Source organism: Aegilops tauschii, chromosome 7, assembly GCF_002575655.3.
Source record: "Aegilops tauschii subsp. strangulata cultivar AL8/78 chromosome 7, Aet v6.0, whole genome shotgun sequence".
NCBI lineage: Eukaryota > Viridiplantae > Streptophyta > Magnoliopsida > Poales > Poaceae > Aegilops > Aegilops tauschii.
This window is the reverse complement of record NC_053041.3, coordinates 518,214,519-518,238,271: the sequence shown is the minus strand read 5'-3', so window position 1 is coordinate 518,238,271 and position 23,753 is coordinate 518,214,519. Positions and strand designations below refer to the sequence as shown.

At 44.0% G+C, this 23,753-nt stretch overlaps 1 protein-coding gene, 1 long non-coding RNA gene and 1 pseudogene across 2 annotated transcripts; 1 reads left to right on the top strand and 2 right to left on the bottom strand.

Moving 5' to 3' along the window:
• Positions 1–3,311: 3,311 nt before the first annotated feature.
• Positions 3,312–4,093, bottom strand: LOC109767123 (uncharacterized). The gene is made up of 3 exons (XR_012188442.1): positions 3,987–4,093; positions 3,551–3,708; positions 3,312–3,470 (listed from the first exon to the last, which is right to left on the bottom strand). It is a non-coding gene; the product is annotated as an uncharacterized lncRNA (long non-coding RNA).
• Positions 4,094–7,782: 3,689 nt separating this feature from the next.
• LOC109767121 (uncharacterized) lies at positions 7,783–17,172 on the bottom strand (annotated as a pseudogene).
• On the top strand, positions 9,514–12,197 carry LOC141026383 (uncharacterized). Its single transcript, XM_073502844.1, has 2 exons — positions 9,514–9,836; positions 9,935–12,197. The coding sequence occupies exon 2, from the start codon at positions 10,083–10,085 to the stop codon at positions 11,106–11,108; it is 1,026 nt and encodes a 341-aa protein (XP_073358945.1). The 5' UTR covers positions 9,514–9,836; positions 9,935–10,082; the 3' UTR covers positions 11,109–12,197.
• Positions 17,173–23,753: the final 6,581 nt, after the last annotated feature.

The window sequence follows — 23,753 nt, the reverse complement described above, 5'->3', positions numbered from 1 at the left end:
TTTTCCCTCCTGGGGGTGTTGTCGTGGAGCTTAGGTGTTTTGGGCATTGTGTGGCGTTGTACTCGGTTTTCCCAATGCTTTCTTTCGGTAGCGTAGTTCTGCGTGATCCGGTTATCTTGGAATCGGCATTGTATGAGTGCTACCTCACCATCTTGTATCATTCAGCCGTGTACTTGGTTCAGTGATTACTCCCTGCTTCCATCTATATAGGGCCTAATGCTTTTTTTGAGGTTAACTTTGACCAAATGTTAGAGCAATAATATATGACATGCAACTTACACAATGCATATCGTCAAATTCATACGTGAAAGGAGCTTTCAATGATATAATTTTCACATTATACATGTCATGTACTATTAATCTTGTCAGTAGTCGAAGGCGTTCTTGAAAATTGCATTAGGCCCTATATAGATGGAAGGAGGGAGTACTTTATATATAAAGCGGGGCCAAATCCTGTTTCGAGGGATAACTTCCATGCCTCCCTTTCATAATTTTTGTGTCCACAGATGCCTCCCTCTCTTGTTGGAGTCCGCACCACATTGCTCATGGCAGTAGATGTTTTCTTTCTTACTAGATGACTCGTTGCGCCGATGGCGCAAAGAGCGAGTTCAAACCAAGCACTGATAGAGTGAGCATAAAAATATGTAGATACCCATTAGAGCATATGGAATTTTTTGCATCATGGAAGTTTTCAGTCATGTAGCGAAGTCCACGAGCGTAAGATGATGGCATTACATTTTTCTTAGCGGTCTCGGTTCCATCAAGCTTACCAAGGCCAACAGCAGCAACAATAAGCTAGAGTTTTTCAACACGCATGTCACCCTGAGGTTCTTCGGAAAGGGTTCTCATTGAATAGCGAGAAGATTATGAGCCAACAGGTCACCAGAGCTACCAGAGCAATAGCCAAATAGCAAGCAGAAGATGACAGGACAGGAACCAAATGCTCTTCTAAAAAATACATAGCAGAGAGAACTTATTTGTGGTTCATCTTACAGAGGAATGTTGTTATAATGAAAACTATGTAATCACACTTTGTTATTTTTTCCGGATCTTTAAAGTGCATAGTGGTTCTGTGTTACTCTTATATAAACCCTGAGCAAGGTATAGGCCATTTAAAAATCCGGAGAAGACACCTGAACAGTATACGAATTATGCAGACTGACAGTAAAAGCTAAACATAGGTAGGTCATAAAGAGGAGCTCATGAAATGCAATTGGTTACTGTGCATGAAGTAGGCAGAATGATGGTTAATTTTAGCAGCTAATTTATGAGCAGTCAGTTGACACGGCAGAATATAATGATAATCCTGTCAGATAAATTAGGCAAGCAGGGTCCATAAAGCAGCAGGCCCAGGACTAAACATAAGACACAAGAAGGCATACAAAGGGCAACGACATTGACAAGCAGTAGATTAAGTACCATGGCCCAACGGCATTTACAATGAGTAGAAATTGTCCTAGGGAGGGAGATAAGATAGAAAGGCCAACGTGATATTTACAACGCATAGCAGATGGTCTGTTTGAGCGCCTAAATAGAGGAATTGTCATGACAAGGGCTTGACATAGCTCCACAGATGCCAAAGCCGTGTCTTAGAAAGGTGCACAAAATACATCAGATGCATAACCAAAAGTGTGCCGGGCTGGCGATCTTCACACCCGACGGCGAGACCGCTGCTACGATGCAGTAGAGCTGAGAAGCTCTCTTGACCAGCATATCCATCTAGCAGCTAACTTAGCTTGATAAGAAAGCAGAACATAGAAGATACCCTGAGGAAGGAGATGAACCATTAGTCAATCTACGGCGACAGGTCATGTACGCCGAATGCACCAGGAACAGAATTCAAGAAGGGATTGTCGTACCATATGTACACGGCGAGCCTAGCCTATTGAAGAACTACTGCTTTGCTTTCTTTGGAATGCTGGCACCCTTGGCCACTGCATTTACCCTGAGTTGCAAGCAGTGCGAAAAACAAGAGGCATGTCAGGAAAGCTAGCACCGGCATATATAACAAGAAGCATAGAATGTAATAAGAAGAAAAGCACAAACACCAAATGTAATAGATGTAGGCCAGCATAATTTAGTAGTAGGCTAACTGAGCCCAAAAAACACAGCTGATTCAGTTACATGGTTAATTTAGTTGTATATATGAAGTATGTTATCTACTATGCAACAGCAAGTATCGCTTGCACTAGCATCAGAAATGAAACAGGAGCATCACACAATACTAAGTAGAATAGATGTTGCATCTTAAAGCTATAAAGCTGTTTTACTGGGTACTTGGTAAGCTCTAATCTAACAGTGAAAAAAAAGGTTCAATGAAACTCCATCACATGCATCGGTTAAGAAGAAAACAATTTGTAAATCATATAGAATGAAGCTTTGCATTTTTAAAACGACACGACCAAGGAAGAATAGCAATCATCAGGATACACCCTGCACTGAACTGGGAAAATGTAATGGACTAAGAGCCTTTACCTCTTGTTTTTAGTCAGCTCAGGAATAACATTCGGTGCATCTTCAGCAGCTGCGGTTTCAGTCTCTTGACCAACTTCTTTAGTTTCCCGCTACAAAACATTGGTGTGGATTAAGCATGGTTTGTGCATAAGGGGAAGGTAGTTACATGTGAAAGAGGCACAAACATTTGGCATGGGTACAGCTTCAACTGTATCTCTAGTAGAAGCACTCTTTTCAGCTTTGGCAATAACAAAGGCAGTAGAAGCAGGTAGGTCAGCCCCCTTTAACTTCAGTGGCGGTGATCTTCAAAGGTGTAGTGAAAAGCTTGCGCCGAGAATTTTTTGGGCACGGTGATTTGCTGCTTCCCAAGACAAAAAATACATTAGCCGCAGGCAAAGAAAAAGAATTTTGAAACATAGCATAAAGGGAGGGTTGATACCTAGGCGTTTTAGGCATAGTGGCCTACCCTTTGCTTTTGAACGCAGAGATAGGAGTGTTCATCTGGAAAAGAAACAATATAAGAGCCAATCGATGGAAAGAGTTTGAAAGGGGGAATGACCAGTAGATATACCTCATCTAGAGGGAGTGCAGTAAGTGTAGCCGATCCTGTAGGGAAAGACTCGAGAATGGGCAACGCTGCACCAGAGTTCTCAGCAGAAGACGACGTTCCAGATGCGCGTGATGCACCACCAAATCCCAAGGGTGGAAGTTCACGTTTAAAGGTTTGATCGATCCTACTAACTTGGAAGGACAGCTGAGTGCTTGTAGGCTGGAAGCTCTTGGTGGAGATAGAAACAACAAGCACATACTTCTGAGCAACAATGCGGGAAATCTCAGTACGCATTGCCACATCGCCACCTCCTATCTGGGAAAGATCATGCACACTTGTAAAACTTGGGTATTTGTGTTCAATTAGAGGCAGGACTGGCTTGCCAACAACACTCCTTGCAGCTTTATCAAACCACATGAATTCTGCTTCAGCTCCACCATCACTTCCAAAGGTGCACACGCAGTATCTACATACCACAAACCAAATGGACTAAGAAGCAAGCGAATATACAGATGGAACAAAGCCTCATGCGGGAAATGCACTCACGAGGGATCTGCATTAACGGAAGGGCAAGTGGGGTCCGAGCAACGGAAATGCCTTCCAAAAACATAGGTTGTTTTATGACATTCCCGGCATGACAGGAACCACCAGCAATTGTCATAGCCCAGCCTTGTAATAATAACCTTCACCAATAACTGTTTCTTCTGCATTTGATCAGCAACACAATTACAATGAGAAGGAAGGCAAGTTGAAAACAGGGATAGAACAAAAGAATTTTTTGCTCCCATGGATGTAAAAGCAAACAAGCAATTGTACTGGGTATTTTCATAAGGAATCTTATGCTGTGCGGCGGCCCTTTATAATCAAGCAGGGGTTCTAAAAACTGAGGCAGTTTCTTAAAGGGATCAACAAATACTTTTCCAGCCTTACAAGAATTGTTGTATATAACACGCCTTTTTGTGATAGCAGACTGTGACTTTACCCTCTCACGCCACCAAAAGCTAGCCCCGCAGTGGTTGCATCGGTAGTCGGGAGCTCCGTAGTATGACCTCTTTGGGTAGAAAGCTATAGGAGTTTTAAGACCGATAAGAATGCAGAACATTGGGAAGCGGAAAACAGCATGGTTAATAATAACAAAGAGATACCTTTAAGGATCTCGACTTCGTCAGGAGAAAAACCAACCCAACCAGGTTCCAGAGGAGATGCTAGGGTATGCTCTGTGAGAGCCAGAACAAGAAGGCACCAACATGACATAGAGAACGCAAGGAAGCAACACTACAATCGATCAAGGAGAACATGAACTAACCATTCTTGTTGTGGGAGCAGAGCCTGTCCAACAAGAACCTGCACCTTTTACGGTTGTGGGAAGTCTCAGCAGAAGAAAGAGATACGAAACACAAAACATGCTAAGGGAGAAAGCCCTATTTATCAACGGATGCCAAGAGCTGGTGTAACTAAAAAGGTGTAAAGAACATACGTTTCCTCTTTCAAAAAAACAAGGGGAACGGCAGGCATGGCCGACACAGGAGGCAAAAGAGCTGCAGCACGAGCAGCACGGCGCGGGAGAACAGCACGGTGCACAACAGGAGAACGGGCTGAAGGAACAGCCGGTCTGGCAGGAACAGCTGCCCGGGCAGGAACAACATGGCGCGGAGGCATACCGCAACCAGAGAAATTAAAAGCACGAAAAGATACACGCCATGGTACTGCAAGAAACAAGCAAACAAGCGGAAACTAAGCTCTAAAATTGCTTCGGTGTAGGTTAAAGGATAATCAAATAAGAATAGCACAATTTTCCAAGGGTATCAACACAGTCATTGAAAGACACATCATATAAGGTAACAAGAATAAACAACATAAGAAGAAAAGAGCATGAAACTGAATTCATTCATTACACACAAATAAATAGAATCCTGGAACAACAGAAGTACCTTGTATAAAAGCTAAATAGAGTACAAAGACGCCAAAAGGCTTGAGTACAACAATGCCAGGTTAGGCAGTGGCTGTGAGCGAGTACAAAAGGCACTAATGGGTGTGGCTACAGAGGCCGAGCGCGCGCAAGCAAGGGCCCTCTCTAAGTAAGCCGCATAATGAACAGCCGACGTGGCGACAGCGACAGCAGCATTCCCTGAATTCCTATAGCAAACCACACACTCATAGCTGTAATCCTTAACTATAAAACCATACATCCCTTGCAAAAACCTGATTGCCTGCAAAGCAGCCTGCTCGTATGCATCTACACAACCTTCCCACCCAGAGGCCCAGGGGAAAAAAATTGCAGCATCGCCAGGACACCATCCCCGGGAATGTTAATCTCTACCCCAGCAAGGACATGGCCATCCCCGTCAACCTCATGCATATAGCAAGGGGCAGGCAGTGCACGGTGCGCTGCTATGGCTTCCAGGATTGGAACAACAAAGGACAGCACAACACACATTCTAGACATGCGAAGCAAGGATGCAATAATAAGCATGAAAGAACACATGGAATCAAGAAGTAAAATAATTAATCAACAATAAGCAATGGTAAACAAAGCCACAAAATGACACAACGCACGGAACACACACAGTTAGAAGCGGGCGAATGACAAAATTTGAGATGAGCATAAGGACAACAAGCAAAGAAGGAAGATGGTACCTCCGCACGCCAAAGTAGAGCAGCCGATGTGCCAAATGAGATGAACCACAGCAGAACCTTTGCAGAGCTGGAGCCAGGAGATCAATTATCCGAATAATAAAGACCTGTAACACACGAGAAAGCCAAAAAAGTAAGCAAGCATATAGTCACATACCCTCCTTACAGAGGCATGCTAAAGCCTAAACTAAAAGAAACCAACGGAAAGGATAAAGAAAAGAAAGATGGCAACCGCAGCAGGAGAAGACAAGCAACAATTTAATGCGAAGTAACCTGGTGCAGAAGCATTTAAGCAAACCGAGAACACTCAAAAACAACCTCAAACAGCAGTTAAGTATTGCAGACAAGAGCATGCAGACCATATCCTTGCAAACGCAGCTAGACCGACGTAAACCAACCGAGGCACGATGAACCAAACCAGACAAGATACAACCTTTATAAGAAAAAGCACAAGAAACAAAAAAAAAACATGCGACAGTAGTAACCTGAACAAAGGCAAGGACGAACACTCAACCCAGCCAAACCTAAGATCGAACCAAACCACCCATGTAAGCAGTACGCAACAGATCTGATGCAACCAGCAGCCAGGAAAAACAAACGCAGCGCAAGAAACAACCCATAATGAAAGGAACCTAGGCAGACATTTCATCGAACAGGTGATAAGCAAAGCAAGAGGTGTTGGATAATCCAAACAATCTCTAGTAGTATACGTGTTGGATGTCTAGTAGTAGTTCGAGTAGAGGATGAAGCTCACCCTGAGAAGGACGGACGAACAGGTGAAGAGGTGCACGGCAAACCAGACGCAGTGAGGCTGCAAACGAGAAGTGAGGAAAAGGAGGAAAGAAGAAGGGATTAATACGCAATGCAAGCAACCGAAGCCATAGCCATAAAATCAGCGAATCAGCGGCGCTCACCCTAACCGAACGCGTAGGCAGGCACGCGAGGAGCCATGAGCAAAGAAGCGACAAGCACGATGACGGCAACCAACGATGGCGGCGGAGGACGAACAACGACGCCCAGGTGAGACCGAGCGGAGTGGAGTGAATCGAGAGGGAGGCACTGACAGAGGGGAGGATGAGGATGAAAGAAAAGAGCCTCCTCAGTCATCAACAGGACAGGGGCGCTATAACTCCTAGAGTGACCCAGATAAAGGAGAGCACGAGACCGACAAACGGGCCCAGCCGCACGAAGGGCCACATGCAGCAGAACAACTGGAGAAGTCCCACGTATGAACAAGAAAAGGGCGGAGCACCCTATTACCCAGCGAGTACAGGCGTGCTGGCACAGCAGCAACCAATGGGAGCAGCGCGCGGCTATGAAGAGACAGACATGTGGGACCACATCGGCTGAAGCAGAATGGTCACAGGTGGGTCAAACGCACCTCGGTAAAAAAATGCCACGGCGGCCTGCAGCCCACGATCGCCTCTGGCTGCCTCTGGCCAACCCACGATCACCGCTCCGCAAGCACGCACCCACGCTCTCGCCGCAGGATGGGCCCGCGCGCAAAGGCTGGCCCAGCTGTCATCCTGTGCGACCGAAGCACAGAACGTAGAAAAAGAACTAACGCCGGGATGTTTGACAGCGAGGTAAAACGCTCAAAGCAAGTACTAAGCGAGATAGAATGGCCAGACCAGATTCTCTTATCTCGTTGCTAGTTGTTTTTTCCTCTCGCACGACACTATTCATAGCGTATACGTGGAGCCGGTGGTTGCGCCTAGCACCCCAGCATCCTTTATAAGGTAAATTCCTCCCGACCTCTATGATTTATAGTGCTGATGAGATTAGTTTATTACGCTTGTTCGGCTGGGCTATTGCGCACTTGGAGACCAATATATTTATGGGGATTTTTCACCAAATCAAGTACTCAAACCATTAATAGTTCACCAACTTCTTGAAGGATTTGCATCTTGGTTAATACTCTTCAGTTAATCGTGTCAGGTTGCCTCATTATGTGGCCATATTAGTTATTGCACCATAGCAGAATCTAGAAAGTAGGTCGAACTGACATAGTTTTCCTTTACTGAAGTCGAACTGGCATAGTAGTCTTGTTGGAATCATACACATTCTTATTCTTGGTTCTTGGAAACCTTAGTCCGTTAATGAGCTGCTCCTCACAAGGAAAGCATTATTCAGTTGCCCTGTTTGACAAAAGGATGACTTTCAGAACCAACTTTTGTTGTCTGCTATACATTGCGTAGTACAATCACATATTCTCATGTAGTACATTATGTCCCATCATACAAAGCAGACTCATATCAAAAGATTCTACCCTTCCATTCTCCCAACTTCCTAGCCACATTAGAAACAGGATTCATCTCTGCAATCTTTGAGTCTGTATTGGGATCACAATAAATAAAATCTTGTGTCATGGTAGCCATCATATCAGAATGAGAATGGCAGGAACTGATAACTAATCCATTTGGAGTGCCATGTTTTCCCTGAGCTATTAGAATGAAATCCTCATAGCGCCCAGAATATATTCCAGCATGCGGATGCACAATCTTTACCCCATAAAACTCACAGGAGAAGCATCGAGCTTGTATCAGAATAAACAAAAGGAATTAGACTATTAAGAAAACATTTAATGCACATAAAATAAATCCGATTATATGTCCTAAGTAAGTATTATCTTTAATCATTGGTAATACAAATTTCACAATATGTATACTAAAACTGAATGCAAAATGTGAAATTAGAGAGACAATGCCAGACTGCCACCGTGCAACGCCATAACACACTGTTTCTGGATATACATACTTACTGATTCTTCTGTAGTAACATGAAGAAAAAAAACTCTTGCCCATGTTTTGTAGTTGTATTAACAAATAAAGCAAAATTTTATATACTTCTGCTTTATTTATGATAAGAGAGATAATAAGTATATGCCCATTTCTTGACGTGGTTTAAATGTGACAGTTTGGTTATCAATATGTTGCCACACTTCTTATCTCTCTTTATTGTAATGTAGAATCCATGTTAAACCACGTCATCTTTAAAATGACAGCCATCAGATTGAGTTAGTTATAAATCTAACACCTCTTCTTCAAACCACCAGTAGTGTTCTCTCGGACTCTGATTTCTTCCCCTAGGCAGTAGGCACTGAGGAGAACTTGGAGAACAGATTAGTGTTACAGGTTTAAACTATGAGATAAGAAACGAAAAACAACCGTCCAACGCAGAAGTTGTTGTACCACTGCGAACTTTATGAAGAGGAGAAAAAAATTCTGATAATCAAAACAATTGAAGGGTGTAATGTCTTTTTTTGAAGGATAACTTTTGTCCCCACAATTTCGATGACGGCAGTGGAAACATAACTCATTTGACCAACTACTGTTTGTCTTACAACTATGAAACATACATGCAACATATTGATAACCAAAGCGAGTACCTAAGACCGTCTTCTTGAATCTTTTCAATAACTCGAAAACAATGACATAATGAAATTGAAACGAGATACCAGTGCGTGCGTGAGAATACAGATCTGAGAGCATACCGTTATCTATGCAAGAATCCGATACACGGGTGCACCACGATGGTCTGTCCCGCATAACTTTAACACTATTGCTACATTGTGCGAAGAACAATTCTGGAGCTGTGGCAGCAGAATTTGGTCCATTCGCCATTGCCAAGAAATTGACATGGAAGTATGTCAGGACCGAAGTGTCTGATATTCAGTTATCCTATTGAGCTTTAGAGGAGGTGTAGCGGATCCGACAATACTGTTTCAGTTAAGGAACAGCCACGATGGCTCCGGGACAGATCACCACCGTTGGATGTGAATCACATGACTGTAGCATTTATTTCTGTTTTCCGTACGCTTCCTTAGTTTTCATTGGTCAGCCTATAAAACAGCCGGGTTGTGGCTGGAGAGGATCATTTGTCTACTTTTCTCAATTGCTTGCTAGCTACGGCTTGTAAACAAAACCATATACTCTTCTCTTAAAGCTATACAGTCGAGATCCATATCCCTTCCATACAAATCCTCCAAAATTAGCTAGAAATTCATCTCCCTAGCTATTCGGGTCTTGACAAATTGGTATCATGAGCCATCGTTCTTCGGCAGAAACGTGTTGTGGTGGTGAAATTTTTTCTTAGATCCGCAATTCCCACCCTATCTCCCACCCTTTCTCTTGAGATCCAGCGGCATAACAGAGTGGGCGGAGTTGGTGGCGGGGTCCGGGTGGAGGCGCAGGCGGCGGTGAAATTCGGACACAGGTCGGTCGAGTAGAAGCGGTTGTTCGAACACTCTGTTCGATCGGTAAAATTCCGCGTTCTACGCTCCGATCCGTGTGTTAGGGCGGCGAGTTCTTCGGCGGTGGCAGGATCTGTTGTATTGGGATGGGTTGCTGAAGATTCAGTGGTAAATTCCGTACCCATACTTCAGATCGAGGCGATGGGGCGTTCCAAGCCAGTTGACGACAACGATGTCTAGGAAATTTTAGTCATGCGTGAGGATTTTGGGGTCTTGCAAAAGGATAATGCCCAGGTGCAGTCGCAGGTGTCTAAACTGCAAGCAGAAGTACAGGCAATTGGGTCAAAGCAAGGAGAAATTTTAGTAATAGTGGGTGAAGTTGAGAAAGTGGTATTGGATCTGGGGAAGCAGTTATCAGTAATCAGTAGCGTGTTGCAAACATTGGTCAAAACAACTCAGCAACAAGATCAACCTTCTAGTTCTCAGGAAGTACCTAAGTCCCCTACATTGCACCAAGAGCAAACACAGGAACAGGAAGCAAGATTGGAACACTTGAGACAACAGCTGGCAGCAGAGAAGGAGAAATCCAAACAGTTAGAAGATCTCCAACTTCAGAATTTACCTCCTATTCGCACAAACAGAGCTACTGCACCTCCAGGGTTTGCAAATCAAGGGAGACAAGAGGCACATAACTCTGGTGGTACTCCTATGACAGCAAGAAACAATACCCACACACCTGCATTCAATCAGTACTATCAAAACAATAGAGACAGACAATTGTGGCAAGGTTATCAGAGAACCTATGAACTTGATATGCAAGCCCAGTTCATGAGATCTCTGACTAAAGGACCTAAACTGGATTTCCCTAGGTTTTCTGGTGAAGATCCAGTGGGTTGGATCAGACAGTGTAACAAGTATTTTCAGATGTCAGCTGCACCTGAAGAATACAAGGTTTCTCTTCCTCAAATATATATCATTGGAGAAGCTGATACATGGCTTAGAAGATCTGGACTGCTGAAGAAACAATTATCATGGACTCAATTTGGGAAAGAGGTCATAATAAGATTTGTAGAGCATGGGTCTTATGATCTTACAAAGAAATTCAACTCACTCAAGCAAGGAAACAATTCAGTCTCTGAATATACAAAGAGTTTTGAAGATCTCATGGCAGATGTGTTAGAAGAAACCCCTGAATTAGGAGAACAGTGGTTTGTCAGGTGTTTTGTCAATGGTCTAAGAGAGGGAATTAAATTCCAAATCAGACCACTGAGGCCATAGTCACTCACAGATGCTTATTGTTTGGCCAAAGAAGTAGAACCAAATCACCCACCAATCAGTACAGTGCCAAAGAAACAGTATAGCTCTTTTGTGAATTTTTATCAGAAGAATAGTGGCAGTTTTCAGAACAAGAATAGTAATACAGTAATTGTTCCTCAACAGAGTGGACAAGTGAAACAGCCTGAAAGCACTAACACCAACAACTCTAAAAAAATTAGGAAAGTGGGGGAATGTTGGAGATGTGGAGACAAGTGGATGCATGGTCATAAATGCAAACTTATACCTAATATCCATTTGTTACAACAAGAACTGGAAGAGCAACAAGAGGACACAGAAGAAAGTCCTCTTCAAGAACAAGAGGAAATTCAGGATGAAGGAGATCAAGCCATGTTTATCACTGCACATGCTATGTGTCAACAGTTAGCAGTGCTTACACCTACTGTTTTAATCCATATCAATGGAAAAAGGGTTGTAGCCTTGTTGGATTCTGGAAGTTCTTCCTCCTTCATTAATCATGAATTTGCTGTGAAAGCTGGATGTCACTTAATTCCAGTAAAGCCTAGAGCAATAGCAGTTGCAGGAGGAGGCAAATTAACATCTGATGCTGCCATTCCAAACTGTGCTTTTCAGTTGGCAAAAACCACATTAACACATAGTTTCAGAACTCTGACACTCCCTAGTCATGATGTGATACTAGGATATGATTGTTCACACTCATGAGCCCTGTTTCTTTCAATATACCAGATAACACTTTCAGTTTTACTATGAAAGGAAAGAGGACAGTAAGTCAGTAACTGCTGCTATATTCAATACCCCTCAAAAACTAAAAGAAGTTACAGCAGAGGAAGTAAGCAAATTATTGGATAAAGGAGCAGAGGTTTTTTTACTGCAAATGCATAATATTGTAATGGAAGCACCTGCAGGGTTTAAAACACCCCCTCAATTACAGAAGTTACTACTGGAGTATGCAGATCTTTTTGAAGAGCCTCATACTCTCCCACCACATAGGGACTGTGATCACACCATTCCCCTACAACCTGGAGTTGAGCCTCCTCATTCCAGACCTTACAGAGTACCACAACACCAAAAGCAAGAAATGGAAGATCAAATCAAAAAGATGCTGGCTGCACATTTTATCAGACACAGCCAGAGTCCCTATGCAGCTCCTGTCATTTTAGTGAAGAAAAAGGATAATTCCATGAGGCTATGCACTGACTACAGGAAATTGAACTCTGTCACTGTGAAAAACAAATTTCCCATACCAGTCATAGAAGATTTACTGGATGAATTACATGGAGCTCAGTACTTTTCCGAATTGGACCTAAGAGCAGGGTATCATCAAATTAGGATGCACCCTGATGACAAACACAAAAATGCTTCAGGAAATTTTTAGGGCATTTTGAATATTTGGTGATGCCCTTTGGACTGTCTAATGCACCAGGCACTTTTCAAGCATTAATGAATAGCATTTTTGGTCCTTATCTAAGAAAGTTTGTATTGGTTTTCTTTGATGATATACTGATTTACAGTAAATCTCTCAAAGAGCACATGGAACATATTGAATTAGTGCTCAAAATACTGAAGGAAAATCAGTTATGTGCCAAACTGTCCAAATGTGTCTTTGCAGTTCAACAAGTAGAATATCTTGGACATGTGATTTCTGCAGAAGGAGTAGCTACTGACCCATAGAAAATCAAAGCAATTGCTGAATGGCCAACACCTGACAATGTCACAAAACTGAGAAGTTTCTTAGGATTGGCAGGCTACTACAGGAGATTTATTAAAGGTTATGGAACTATATGCAGGCCTTTGCATGATTTGTTGAAGAAAGGTCAATTTGCTTGGAAAGAGGAACATGACAAAGCCTTTGGTCAACTTCAACAAGCTATCATCACAACCCCAGTCTTGGCCCTGCCTGATTTTTCTAAACCATTCATAATAGAAACGGATGCTTCTGGAAAAGGTATAGGAGCAGTGCTAATGCAGCAAGGCAGACCCTTGGCTTATTATAGTTCCTCTCCGTGTCCTAGAAATGCTGCTCTGTCCACATATGAAAAGGAGGCCTTAGCTATTTTAGAAGCACTTAAGAAATGGAGGCACTATCTAATAGGCAATGAACTGATCACTAAGACTGATCAACAATCCCTCAAATTTATAACTGATCAGAAGATCACTGAAGGAGTTCAGCACAAGTTAATGATGAAATTGTTGGAGTTCAATTTCAAGATTCAATACAAAAAGGGTGTACAAAATAAAGTTGCAGATGCCCTCTCTAGGTTACTTCCTTCCTGCATGGCTATCTCTGTGGCTACTCCAGTGTGGGCACAAGAACTGATAGACAGTTATCCTAGAGATACAGTTACTAAAAATCTCCTGGAGCAACTGTTGTTACAACACAATCACACCATGTCTAATTATAGCTTGACAGCTGGTATTATCAGGTATAAAGGAAGAATCATTGTAGGAGATGCGGCTGACTTGAGAACAAGACTTCTTACTGCTTTACACAACTCTCCAGTAGGTGGACATTCAGGAACAAGAGCTACTTATCATAGAGTAAAAAGTATATTTTATTGGCCTGGGTTGAAAGCAGTTGTGGAAAACTTCATTGCTGCCTGTCCTATCTGTCAGAGAGCAAAGCATGAAAATTGTTTGCAACCTGGTTTATTGGAACCTCTCCCTATGGCTGACATGGCTTGGCAACATATCTCCATGGATTTCATAGAAGGACTACCTAATTCTCAAGGCAAAGAGGTCATATTGGTAGTGGTGGATAGATTCACTAGATATGCACACTTCATTCCACTGTCACACCCCTATACAGTGATGAGTGTGGCTCAAGCATTTGTAGACAATATCATCAGACTACATGGACCACCCAAACTTATCATATCAGACAGAGATAGAATTTTCACTAGTAAATTGTGGAAAGATATCTTTGCTGCCCTGAATAGTGAACTGAGGTACATCACTGCCTACCATCCACAAACAGATGGTCAGACAGAAAGAGTTAATCAGTGTGTGGAAACTTATGTAAGGTGCATGACTACTGATCAACCCAAGAAATGGTCTTCTTGGCTATCTCTAGCAGAATTCTGGTACAACACAACTTATCACACTGCAGTGAAGATGTCCCCCTTTCAGGCTTTATATGGTTTTCCTCCACAATTAATCTCTGAGCTAGCTATACCTGGTCCTGAAGATGAAGAAGCACAGTCCTTCTTAGCAGATAAACAACTCATGTTGGAACAATTAAAATCCAATCTACAGCAAGCTCAGAACAGGATGAAGAAATATGCAGACGTGAAGAGAAGTGAAAGAGCTTTTGAAGTGGGAGACATGGTGTACTTGAAGATGGCACCTTACAGGCTTGCTGCATTTGGCTTTCGTGGAGCTTTGAAATTACAAAACAAGTTCTATGGTCCATTTGTGATCACTCAGAAAGTGGGCAAGGTGGCTTACAAGTTGCAGTTCCCTGATCATGTGAAAATCCACCCTGTGTTTCATGTGAGTCAGTTGAAGAAGCACATCGGCTCAAAAGCCATTCCCAGCCCTAACCTACCAATGGTCACAGCTGATGGCACTGTCAAGACTTGTCCGGCAACAGTTCTTCAAGTCAGACAAGTCCCTAGGCACAATCTGCCTGTGGTCCAGTGGTATATCCAGTGGGAAAATTTGCCGCCTGGCGATGCTACTTGGGAGGATGCAGACTTCATAAAATACACATTCCCTGAGTTCTTTCGGACAACTACACAAGGATGGAGAGATCAAGAACAAGCGCCATGAGGACATGTCGTTTCTCAAGAAGGGGGTAATGTCAGGACCGAAGTGTCTGATATTCAGTTATCCTATTGAGCTTCAGAGAGAGGTGTAGCGGATCCGACAATACCGTTTCAGTTAAGGAACCGCCACGATGGCTCCGGGACAGATCACCACCGTTGGATGCGAATCACATGACTGTAGCGTTTATTTCTGTTTTCCGTACGCTTCCTTAGTTGTCATTGGCCAGCCTATAAAATAGCCGGGTTGTAGCTAGAGAGTATCATTTGTCTACTTTTCTCAATTGCTTGCTAGCTACGGCTTGTAAACAAAACCATATACTCTTCTCTTAAAGCAATACAGTCGAGATCCAGATCCCTTCCATACAAATCCTCCAAAATTAGCTAGAAATTCATCTCCCTAGCTATTCGGGTCTTGACAAAGTACTCAAATTGGAACCTCGTCTTAAAGACAGCAACACTTGGGCCGTCAGGTACTTTAGGATTCACACCGCAATGGTATGAAGTTTATAGTGGACCTGTACGTAACAACGCAGAAGTGGGCAGCCAATAATTTTAAAAAATAGTTTCAGCATATGGAAGACAAATTGATGCATGCTAGAATTCAGAAGCAAGAAAACGTAAAACAGAGGCAAATGCACCAACCCCTTTTTGCCGAGAGTAGACGCTCAATGCCGCCTTGATCTTTTTCACAAAGAAGTTTTGGTCGCGTCTAAATTTTTTCTGAAACTCTGAAATAAACCTCTTCTGTTTTTTGCTCAAGACATGTAAGCTTGAGGTCACCTGGTTCAGATGTTGAGCCTGCTCCTTGGACTTGGTAGGTGGCAGAGCCATGACAAGGCATTCAACTGCGTCATTGGTGAGCGTGCCCTGTAAAATAGCTGGCAGCTTGTCGGACTCCATGTTCAAGGAAGACGTGGCAAACTTCACCAAGGCGTCAGGGTCGACATGCCATGAGACAACCGCCGCTTGCCTATAGGCGTCCTGGTAATTGTCACACACAGCATGACCATGCTTCTTTAACTTGCGGATGGCCTTGTGGACATCGGCGTCGCTCCTGAAAAGATACCAGATAGCGTCGTGCTCCGTGATGGTCGGAGCGCAGGTTCGAAGGAAGGTAACGAGGCCGTAAAAAGAGCAGCACTCCATGCGTGCAAGCATGCGTGTGCATATCATGTCCACCTTGAATTGCAGCTCGAACTTCTGGGGCGTGGGGAACGTAGAGCCGTACCAGATGGCGTTGAGGATGATGTTGGAGACAGGATCCCTGGGGCCATAGCAATACCCACCCTTGAGGAGGCTGCAGTGGTGATGCTTGCGCAGGCCATCCCGAGGCAGCTTGGCAAGTGCCTGTAAGTAGTGACCATGGATCTTGCCGAGGAGCAGCAACTTCAGAGATAGTGTGGATCTGAATGTCAACTGAGGCCCAAGCCTCCTCTTCTGTGGCCTACTCCCCTCTATGGATTGTGATGTCTGCTGGCTTCTCTTCCTCTTCTTATTCTTCTTCTTTTTCTCCTTGCCACAAAGATGATCCAGTGATAGGTTGGTGAGATCATCGAAGCTCGCAGGCTCTTGCTTGAGCAACTCGGCAAGGCTCTCGAGGGTTGTACGCGAGAGAGGATCTTGTCCGGCAAGAAGCGTAGTGACATCCGACAGGCGAGAGGCCGTAATCAGCGACGCTTTCACCAGGACATTCGGCTCAGGATGCCTCGCACACACGGCGGCACATTCCAAGGCGACCATGGTGGTACGGGAGGTGATGCTCGACGCGCTGCGCCGCTTGTTACGATCTCGCTCGATGAGGCGCACGGCGGCGCGAAGGTCGGCCCTGACCAGGAGCAGGTAGCTCAGCGCTTCCCTAACATACAGGTAGGGGAAGCGGGTGGTGAGGAAGTTGACAAGACCGTCCAGCGACCTCCGCGCGAGGGTCAACCCATGGGACCTGTGCCGGCAAAGCGGTAGCTCGAAGACGAATCTGTCGCTTGTGTCGGTGATGATCTTGGAGAGGATCCACTCCGGCGCCGGCCCCTCCTCGTCGGATCCAGGCGTCGGTGAAGGGGCGTAGGCGACGGTGTTGGCGATGATGTTGGAGACCGGGTCGAGGAAGGCGCCGAAGGGCATGCCGGCCTTGAGGAGGCGCGGGGCCAGCGAGGGAATCGCTCCCATCGGAACCCGGCCTTGTAGAACCCATGGATGTGATCAAGCAGAACGCATATATCCTGCTTCTCCTCCGTGGAGCCAGGAGAATTACGGTCGGCGATGCGGCGGTCACGCTTGCCGTGCATTGTGAGGCGAGTTGCTTTTCTCGCCGCCGGGAGTGCCTTGTTCGTTCGGTTTCCGTTTAATTGGGCCAGGCCTTGTGGGTGCGGCTGTGGAAGGTGGCGGCGGCCGTAATGTTGGGACCTCCTATAGCCCACTCGCTGCGGCGAAATGCCAGCGCTTCGCACAGGAGCGGTTAGCGTTGGCCGGCCCATTTACAGTGGCACGCGGCGGAACGTTCCCGAGATGAAAAATCGCAAAAAAGAAATTAGCTCTGGCGCTGTAACTCGAATACGTGACTTCGCACTAATTGGCCTGCCATGCAAACCACTGCGATGTAGACATTCTCATGTTCAGTTAGCAGCACGACAGTTAAAGACTACAGACAATTTATTGGGTCGAACCGACGACCTCCTACAACTGAATTTTTCAAAATTATGAATATTTTCTTCAAAATAAAAACATTTTCCGAATTTTCATGCAAATTTTGTAAAACAGGAACATTTTGATGATGTGAACAAATTTTAAAAAGGGGAACATTTATTGAATTTGTGAACAAAAAATAAAAATGTCTATATTTTTAAAACTTCCAGAACATTTTTTGAATTTGTGAATTTTTTTTAAAACATTAACTATTATTGAATTTGTGAACAAATTTGGAAAGCTGGAACATTTTTTTCAATTCCCAACCATTTTTTGAATCTTGAGAATAAATTTTGAAACATGAACAATTTTAAAAAATCCTGAACAAATTTGGAAGCGCGAACAGTTTTTTAAAGAACACACATTTTTTGAATCTTGAGAACATATTTTGAAACGTAGAGAAATTTTGAAAAATTCCGAACAAATTTGGAAGTCTGAACAATTTTTTAAAGCACGAACATTTTTTGAATCTTGAAAACATATTTTGAAATGGAGAGATATTTTGAAAAATCCCGAACAAATTTGGAAGCGCGAATATTTTTTAAATATGTGAACAAAAAATTGAAATTCAGTACATTTTCTGAATTTCAGAAGTTTTGTATTTTTTGTGTGTAACGAGAACAAATTTTGAATTTTGTGAACATTTTTTCAAAAACTGAACATTTTTTGGAAACACGAACAAGATTTAAATTTTTGATTTTTTTTAAGGAAGGGAAGAAAAGAAAAGGAAATAAAAAAGAAAATCTTAAACATTTTGTAAAACTACGAACATATTCTGAAAAAGAAAAATAAACTTGAAAACGAAAGTGAAACAAGAAAGAAAAAACGAAAAAATGAAAAAGAAACAGAAACGAAAAAAGCAATAGAAAGCCGAAAAAGAACCAGAAAAAAACGATACAGGAAAAAACCCCGGTTCAGGGAAGAGGTTCCCAAAACCAGTTTGGACGGATTATGTGTGGGCCGGCCCATTTCTGTCGCTCGCTGCGCTGCCCCTGTGCGATCGCTCGACAGTTTACCGCAGCGAGCGGCGAATAGGATTTTTCCCGTAATGTTGGGGACGGCGCAAGGGAAACGTCGACTTCCGTTTAATTGGGCCAGGCCGATTATGGAGACATTTTCAGTTGCCGTGTTTTTGTAAGACCCAGTTCAGTTGCCATGTGCCCGCCCTGGCTTTTTTGTTCCTTTTTTCCGTCCGTTGGCCCACTAGTGATTTTGGCACCAAATGTCGGTTTTCTGTCAGTTCCCAAAATACAAAGAATTTACGAATTTGTAACCGGATGTTATTTCGATGGATAAAATACCTAATTCAATGCAAAAAAAAAAGTTATAGAACTTTTTATACCTTGTGAATTACTGTACTATCTCTTGCAATATATTTGAAAAGGTAAAAAAAAGGTAGATCCCCGGCGGACGCCGTGCCATGCCTAAGGTCCAAGCAAATATGGGGCGCAAGATTCAACTCCCCCTGATTGGTGGGTACGTGGGAAAACAAAGGAATTTACGGTTCATTTTCTAAAGGAATGATCTCAATAACTCAAGTCCGAATGAGCTAATGGACTTGGCCAGGACATTACATAGTTCTTTTCTTTTCAGCTGTGTTGAGTTTTTTAAGCAATCGTTAGCGTTGCGATGTGCTTTCAAATCGGGCATAACAACTTTTTTTGGCCACTCTTAATTAATGAAATCAGTGTCATGCGCATGTTCTTGACAAAAAGAGGAGCTTTTCATGGTGTTTATACCATGAGAGTCTTGCGAACATATATATGAGTCACATGCATCAACCTTGATGATGATCACCGCAGAAGCAGGAGGCTGGCAAGCAGGTAGACGATTATTCCATGCACGGGCTGATCATACCGTCCTTACCTACAGTGACTCCCTCGCTCGAGAAGTTTCAATAGCACGGACGCCGAGCTCTTTTTAAGCGTGTGTCCCACAGCCAAGTGTAACTAAACTCTAGAATTCAATACGTGAGAATTTCCTGGTGCCTCGTGTTCCTAGCTAGCTTGCCTTTTCTAATCTACCGAATCTTGTCACCGACAATATACTAGGAGACATCACCACCACTTTGCTCCATATTGTCCTAGTGGAGTGTTCTAGAAACCATCGGTTTCGTGGTAGCATTGCTCAGGAACGGTGGGCCATGATATATGCCTGCTGTGAGGCGAGCATGTGAACTTGATCGTAACTGAAAGCGATGGCAGTTCACCTAGAACCATCTGTAGCGTATGATGTACATTAAAACTTAGTGGCAAGTGAGGAGTGGAACGTCAAAAGGTTTTGGATAAAGTTGTTGTGGCCCCACGTGACACCCAAGGCATACCTACATAATACCAAAGCTTCAGCCGTAGAGGAGATTAAGATTCAACGTAAAACATGGTTTTCTTCCTGCTCTATTGGTTTCTGTAAATGCGAGGCGAATCTCATGAACTGACCCAGCCAGGTTCAGAATGCCCCGTGGGTAGTCCTTAAGAAAAGGACTGCAGTTCCAAGAGAGACAACGCAAAATGCAAAATGTGGAAGTAGAAGAAACCAAATGATCTTCGATGTGACGTTTTTAACAAAAATCTTTATTGCTTAGTTTCTTTCTACATGATGTGATTTGTTCAATTAACCAACAAAGTGGTAAAGTGATATTGTTTGCTAAAAAAATACAGTGTGAAAAGGTGTGATTTTTCAGAAAAGGTCATCGTGACTAGCTTTATTGCAATCAAATAATAGATACATCGTCTATAAGCTTGCTGATCAAAAGATTACAAGGCTCGTTCAACCAAACAGAAGAAAGTTTATTACAAAAAACTATGATTCGCTAGCACATACGTTGGTTGACTAGAAAGCTTATTACAATGTGATAAGGTGTGCTAGTGCTACTGTTTTCGAAATAATATGTGGTGTCTTGTGAGGCTTTGGTCATAATTGATAATTGGGCTGATTCGGTTTTGGGCGACTTTCATGTATACTATCGGAAACGATGTGTATATTCGGAAGGTATATTCATAATTAAATAACTTTCTTGTGTTATCCACAAGTACTGTAGTAGTAGTCAAAGATAAACCTCGAAGATTGTGCTTATATGAAAAAAGACATGCATTTGTGACATGGATGGGGTTTAAGCCGGCAATCGATCCATGGGTTCTGTTGCCCATGGGCACCCGACCCAAATGGATAGGGTCGTCCATGGGTCTTACCCATGGGTAGGCCGATTAGTCATGGGTAGGATACGGGCACAAGTTTGTGCCCATGGGTTGCCCGATTAATATAGATTGCTAGATAAATTAGTATTTTTCATGGCGTGTCGTTGGCTTTTTGAAGATTATATTGCCTTGTTTTTTTGAGGGGTTATTGCTCTTATCTTGCTTGAGCAACTCGGCAAGCTTCTCCAGGGTTGCAGGCGAGAGAGGGTCTTGTCCGGCAAGAAGCATAGTGACATCGGACAAGCGAGAGGCCATAATCAGTGACACTTTCACCAGGACATTTGGTTCAGGATGCCTCTCACACACGGCCCACATTCCAAGGCGACCATGGTGGTACGGGAAGTGATCCTCGATGCGTTGTGACGCTTGTTATGACCTCGCTCGATGAGGCACACGACGACCAGATAGTCGGCCCTGGCCAGGAGCAGGTAGCTCAGGGCTTCCCTAACATACACGTAGGGGAAGCGGGTGGTGAGGAAGTTGACAAGATCGTCGAGCGACCACTGCGCTAGGGTCATGCCAGTGGACTTGTGCCGGCAAAGCGGTAGTTCGAAGACGAATCTGTCGCTTTGTGTCGGTGATGATCTTGGTGACAACGGAGAGAATCCACTCTAGCGCCGGTGCCTCCTCCTCCTCGTCGGATCCAGGCGCCGGTGATTGGGCATAGGCGATGGTGTTGGCGATGATGTTGGAGACCGGGTCGAGGAAGCCGAAGGCCATGACGGCCTTGAGGAGGCGCGGGCCAGTGAGGGAATCCCTCCCATCGGAAGCTGATCGAGCGCCGCCTTGTAGAACCCATGGACGTGATCACGCAGAACGCATATATCCTGCTTCTCGTCCGCGGAGCCAGGAGAATTACGGTCGGTGATGCGGCGATCACACTTGCCGTGCATTGTCAGTCGAGTCGAGTTGCATACCTCCCCCGAGGGGCAAATTTGACAATTTTGATCTAGATGAAATCATTTCACAAAATGAACTGCTGTGGAAAAAATTCAGTCAGCTGACCGTTTTGAGTGACGCCCGACACAAAGGCGCCACACCCTATTGTGCAGCGCCTAGTGCGCAGGCGTTGCATGTCTGTCCAGCGTGGCACCCCCGGGGCCCGCACCCCACAGTGCAGCGCCTCCGAGCTAGGCGCCACACATGTAATGTGCAGTGCCTAGCTCTGAGGCGCTGCACGTTGACTTAAGCTACATTGGGGCTGCCCTCTCCATCCGAACAGCAGTTATCCCTCCCCATCTCTCCCTTACAGAGAGAAGCGGCGGCGGCGGCCCTCTCCTCTCCCCCGCTACACCCCCTCTCCAAAATCAAGCAGATCTGAAGTTTTTGGCCGTGAGTTTCTTTCCAAATCCGTCGAACAAGGTTAACTCCTCCGATCCCTTTCTTTTCCTCAAGAAATTCGTTAACATTTTTCTCATTTAGCCAAGTTTTGGTGGAACCCTTGATTTGCTTGGGATTTTTATATGATAAATTGAAATAGTGTGATGTGATTTAGGATTTGTAGTCACTGTAGAACCCTAGATTGTTCAAGTTTTGGTGAAACCCTTGTGTAGATTTGTATGTAATATTGATATATATTTGTGTGATTAGGATTAGTGATTTGTTATCATTGTTGGACCCTATTATTTATGGTTGGTATTTGTGATGATTGTTGACGTGCTTTCATTGTATATCTTAGATTATAGTATTCAACTTTCCTTTTAGTGTTTACCGATTGTTGAATACATATGAAAAAATGCTCGCATATTAAATAAAGCATAGGGAGTAAGCTAACGTATGTTTATTGTTTGAAATTTGTAGGATGGTTTGGCTTCTTGATGATCACTGGGACACTCGACACCGGGCGTACTTTATGCCAGTGGAGCAGCGGGTAATAATGAAAGTGGCCGGTATTATGAATTTTGTGTTTATTTAAAGCACAAATGCCCCATATGTAGTTTTATAATTTGCTTGTTTGTAGGAGCTTCAACCTGTGAAGATTCGATCTCATGGGGTCACCCTTGGGGGATGCACTATGATGAGCGGTACACACCGTATATAAGGGATACAAGACTCCTCCCTTTCATTCAGTTGGTCAGCCGGTCCACGCTGAACCTCAATGCTGCAGCAATCACCACGCTTGTTGATCGTTGGAGGCCGGAGACACACAGCTTCCATCTTCGGACCGGGGAGATGACTGTGACGCTCCAGGATATTGCTATGATCGCCGATCTTTCTATCGAGGGGAATCCTATTTGTATGAGCACCGATTCTGATGGGTGGCGCGAGCAGATGCATGCCCTTATCGGTATGGTTCCTCCAGAGCCTCGGGAACCAGAAGGAGACAAGAAAAAGGAAAGAGTCGTAGCCGGTGCTCCTTTCACCTGGATTGCATTCCACTTTGGGTATTGCCCTGAGGATGCTAATGATGATCAGGTCAAGACATATGCTTGTGTCTACATGTGGTATGTTATATCCAGGACTATGTTTGCTGATGGTACAGGCAAGAATGCTCCATGGATGTGGCTGAAGGCGTTGACCGTCTTCGATAGCAAATGTAGTTGGGGTTCGGCGACACTGGCTTACTTATATAGACAGGTAGGCAGTTGTTTATTTTCACTTCATTGGTACATTATCAATGCGATCTTCCTGTTAATTGAACCGTGTTTTCTTCTATGTGCAGTTGAATGAAGCCTGTTGTAGGACCTCAACGGATGGAGGTATTGGTGGTTGTATGCTCGTACTTTCTGTATGGAGCTGGGAGCGATTGCCAGTTGGACGAGCGAAGATCGTGAAGTACTAGGATTGGGACGACAAAGATGACCCACTACGGTTACCCACTTGGGCTTACAAGTGGGATGTGTTAAATGTGACGACGGATGATCCCTCGGTCATGTACAAGCTGTACACGAGCGAGTTGGACACGATTATGGCTGAGCATGTGACTTGACATTGCATAAGTGATTCTCATGCTTTATTGTAACTCAAAATCAATTTTACATTTTATGCTA

Coding starts and splice junctions, on each gene's coding strand:
- LOC141026383 (XM_073502844.1), top strand. CDS start 10,083: ATGCGTGAGGATTTTGGGGTCTTGCAAAAGGATAATGCCCAGGTGCAG.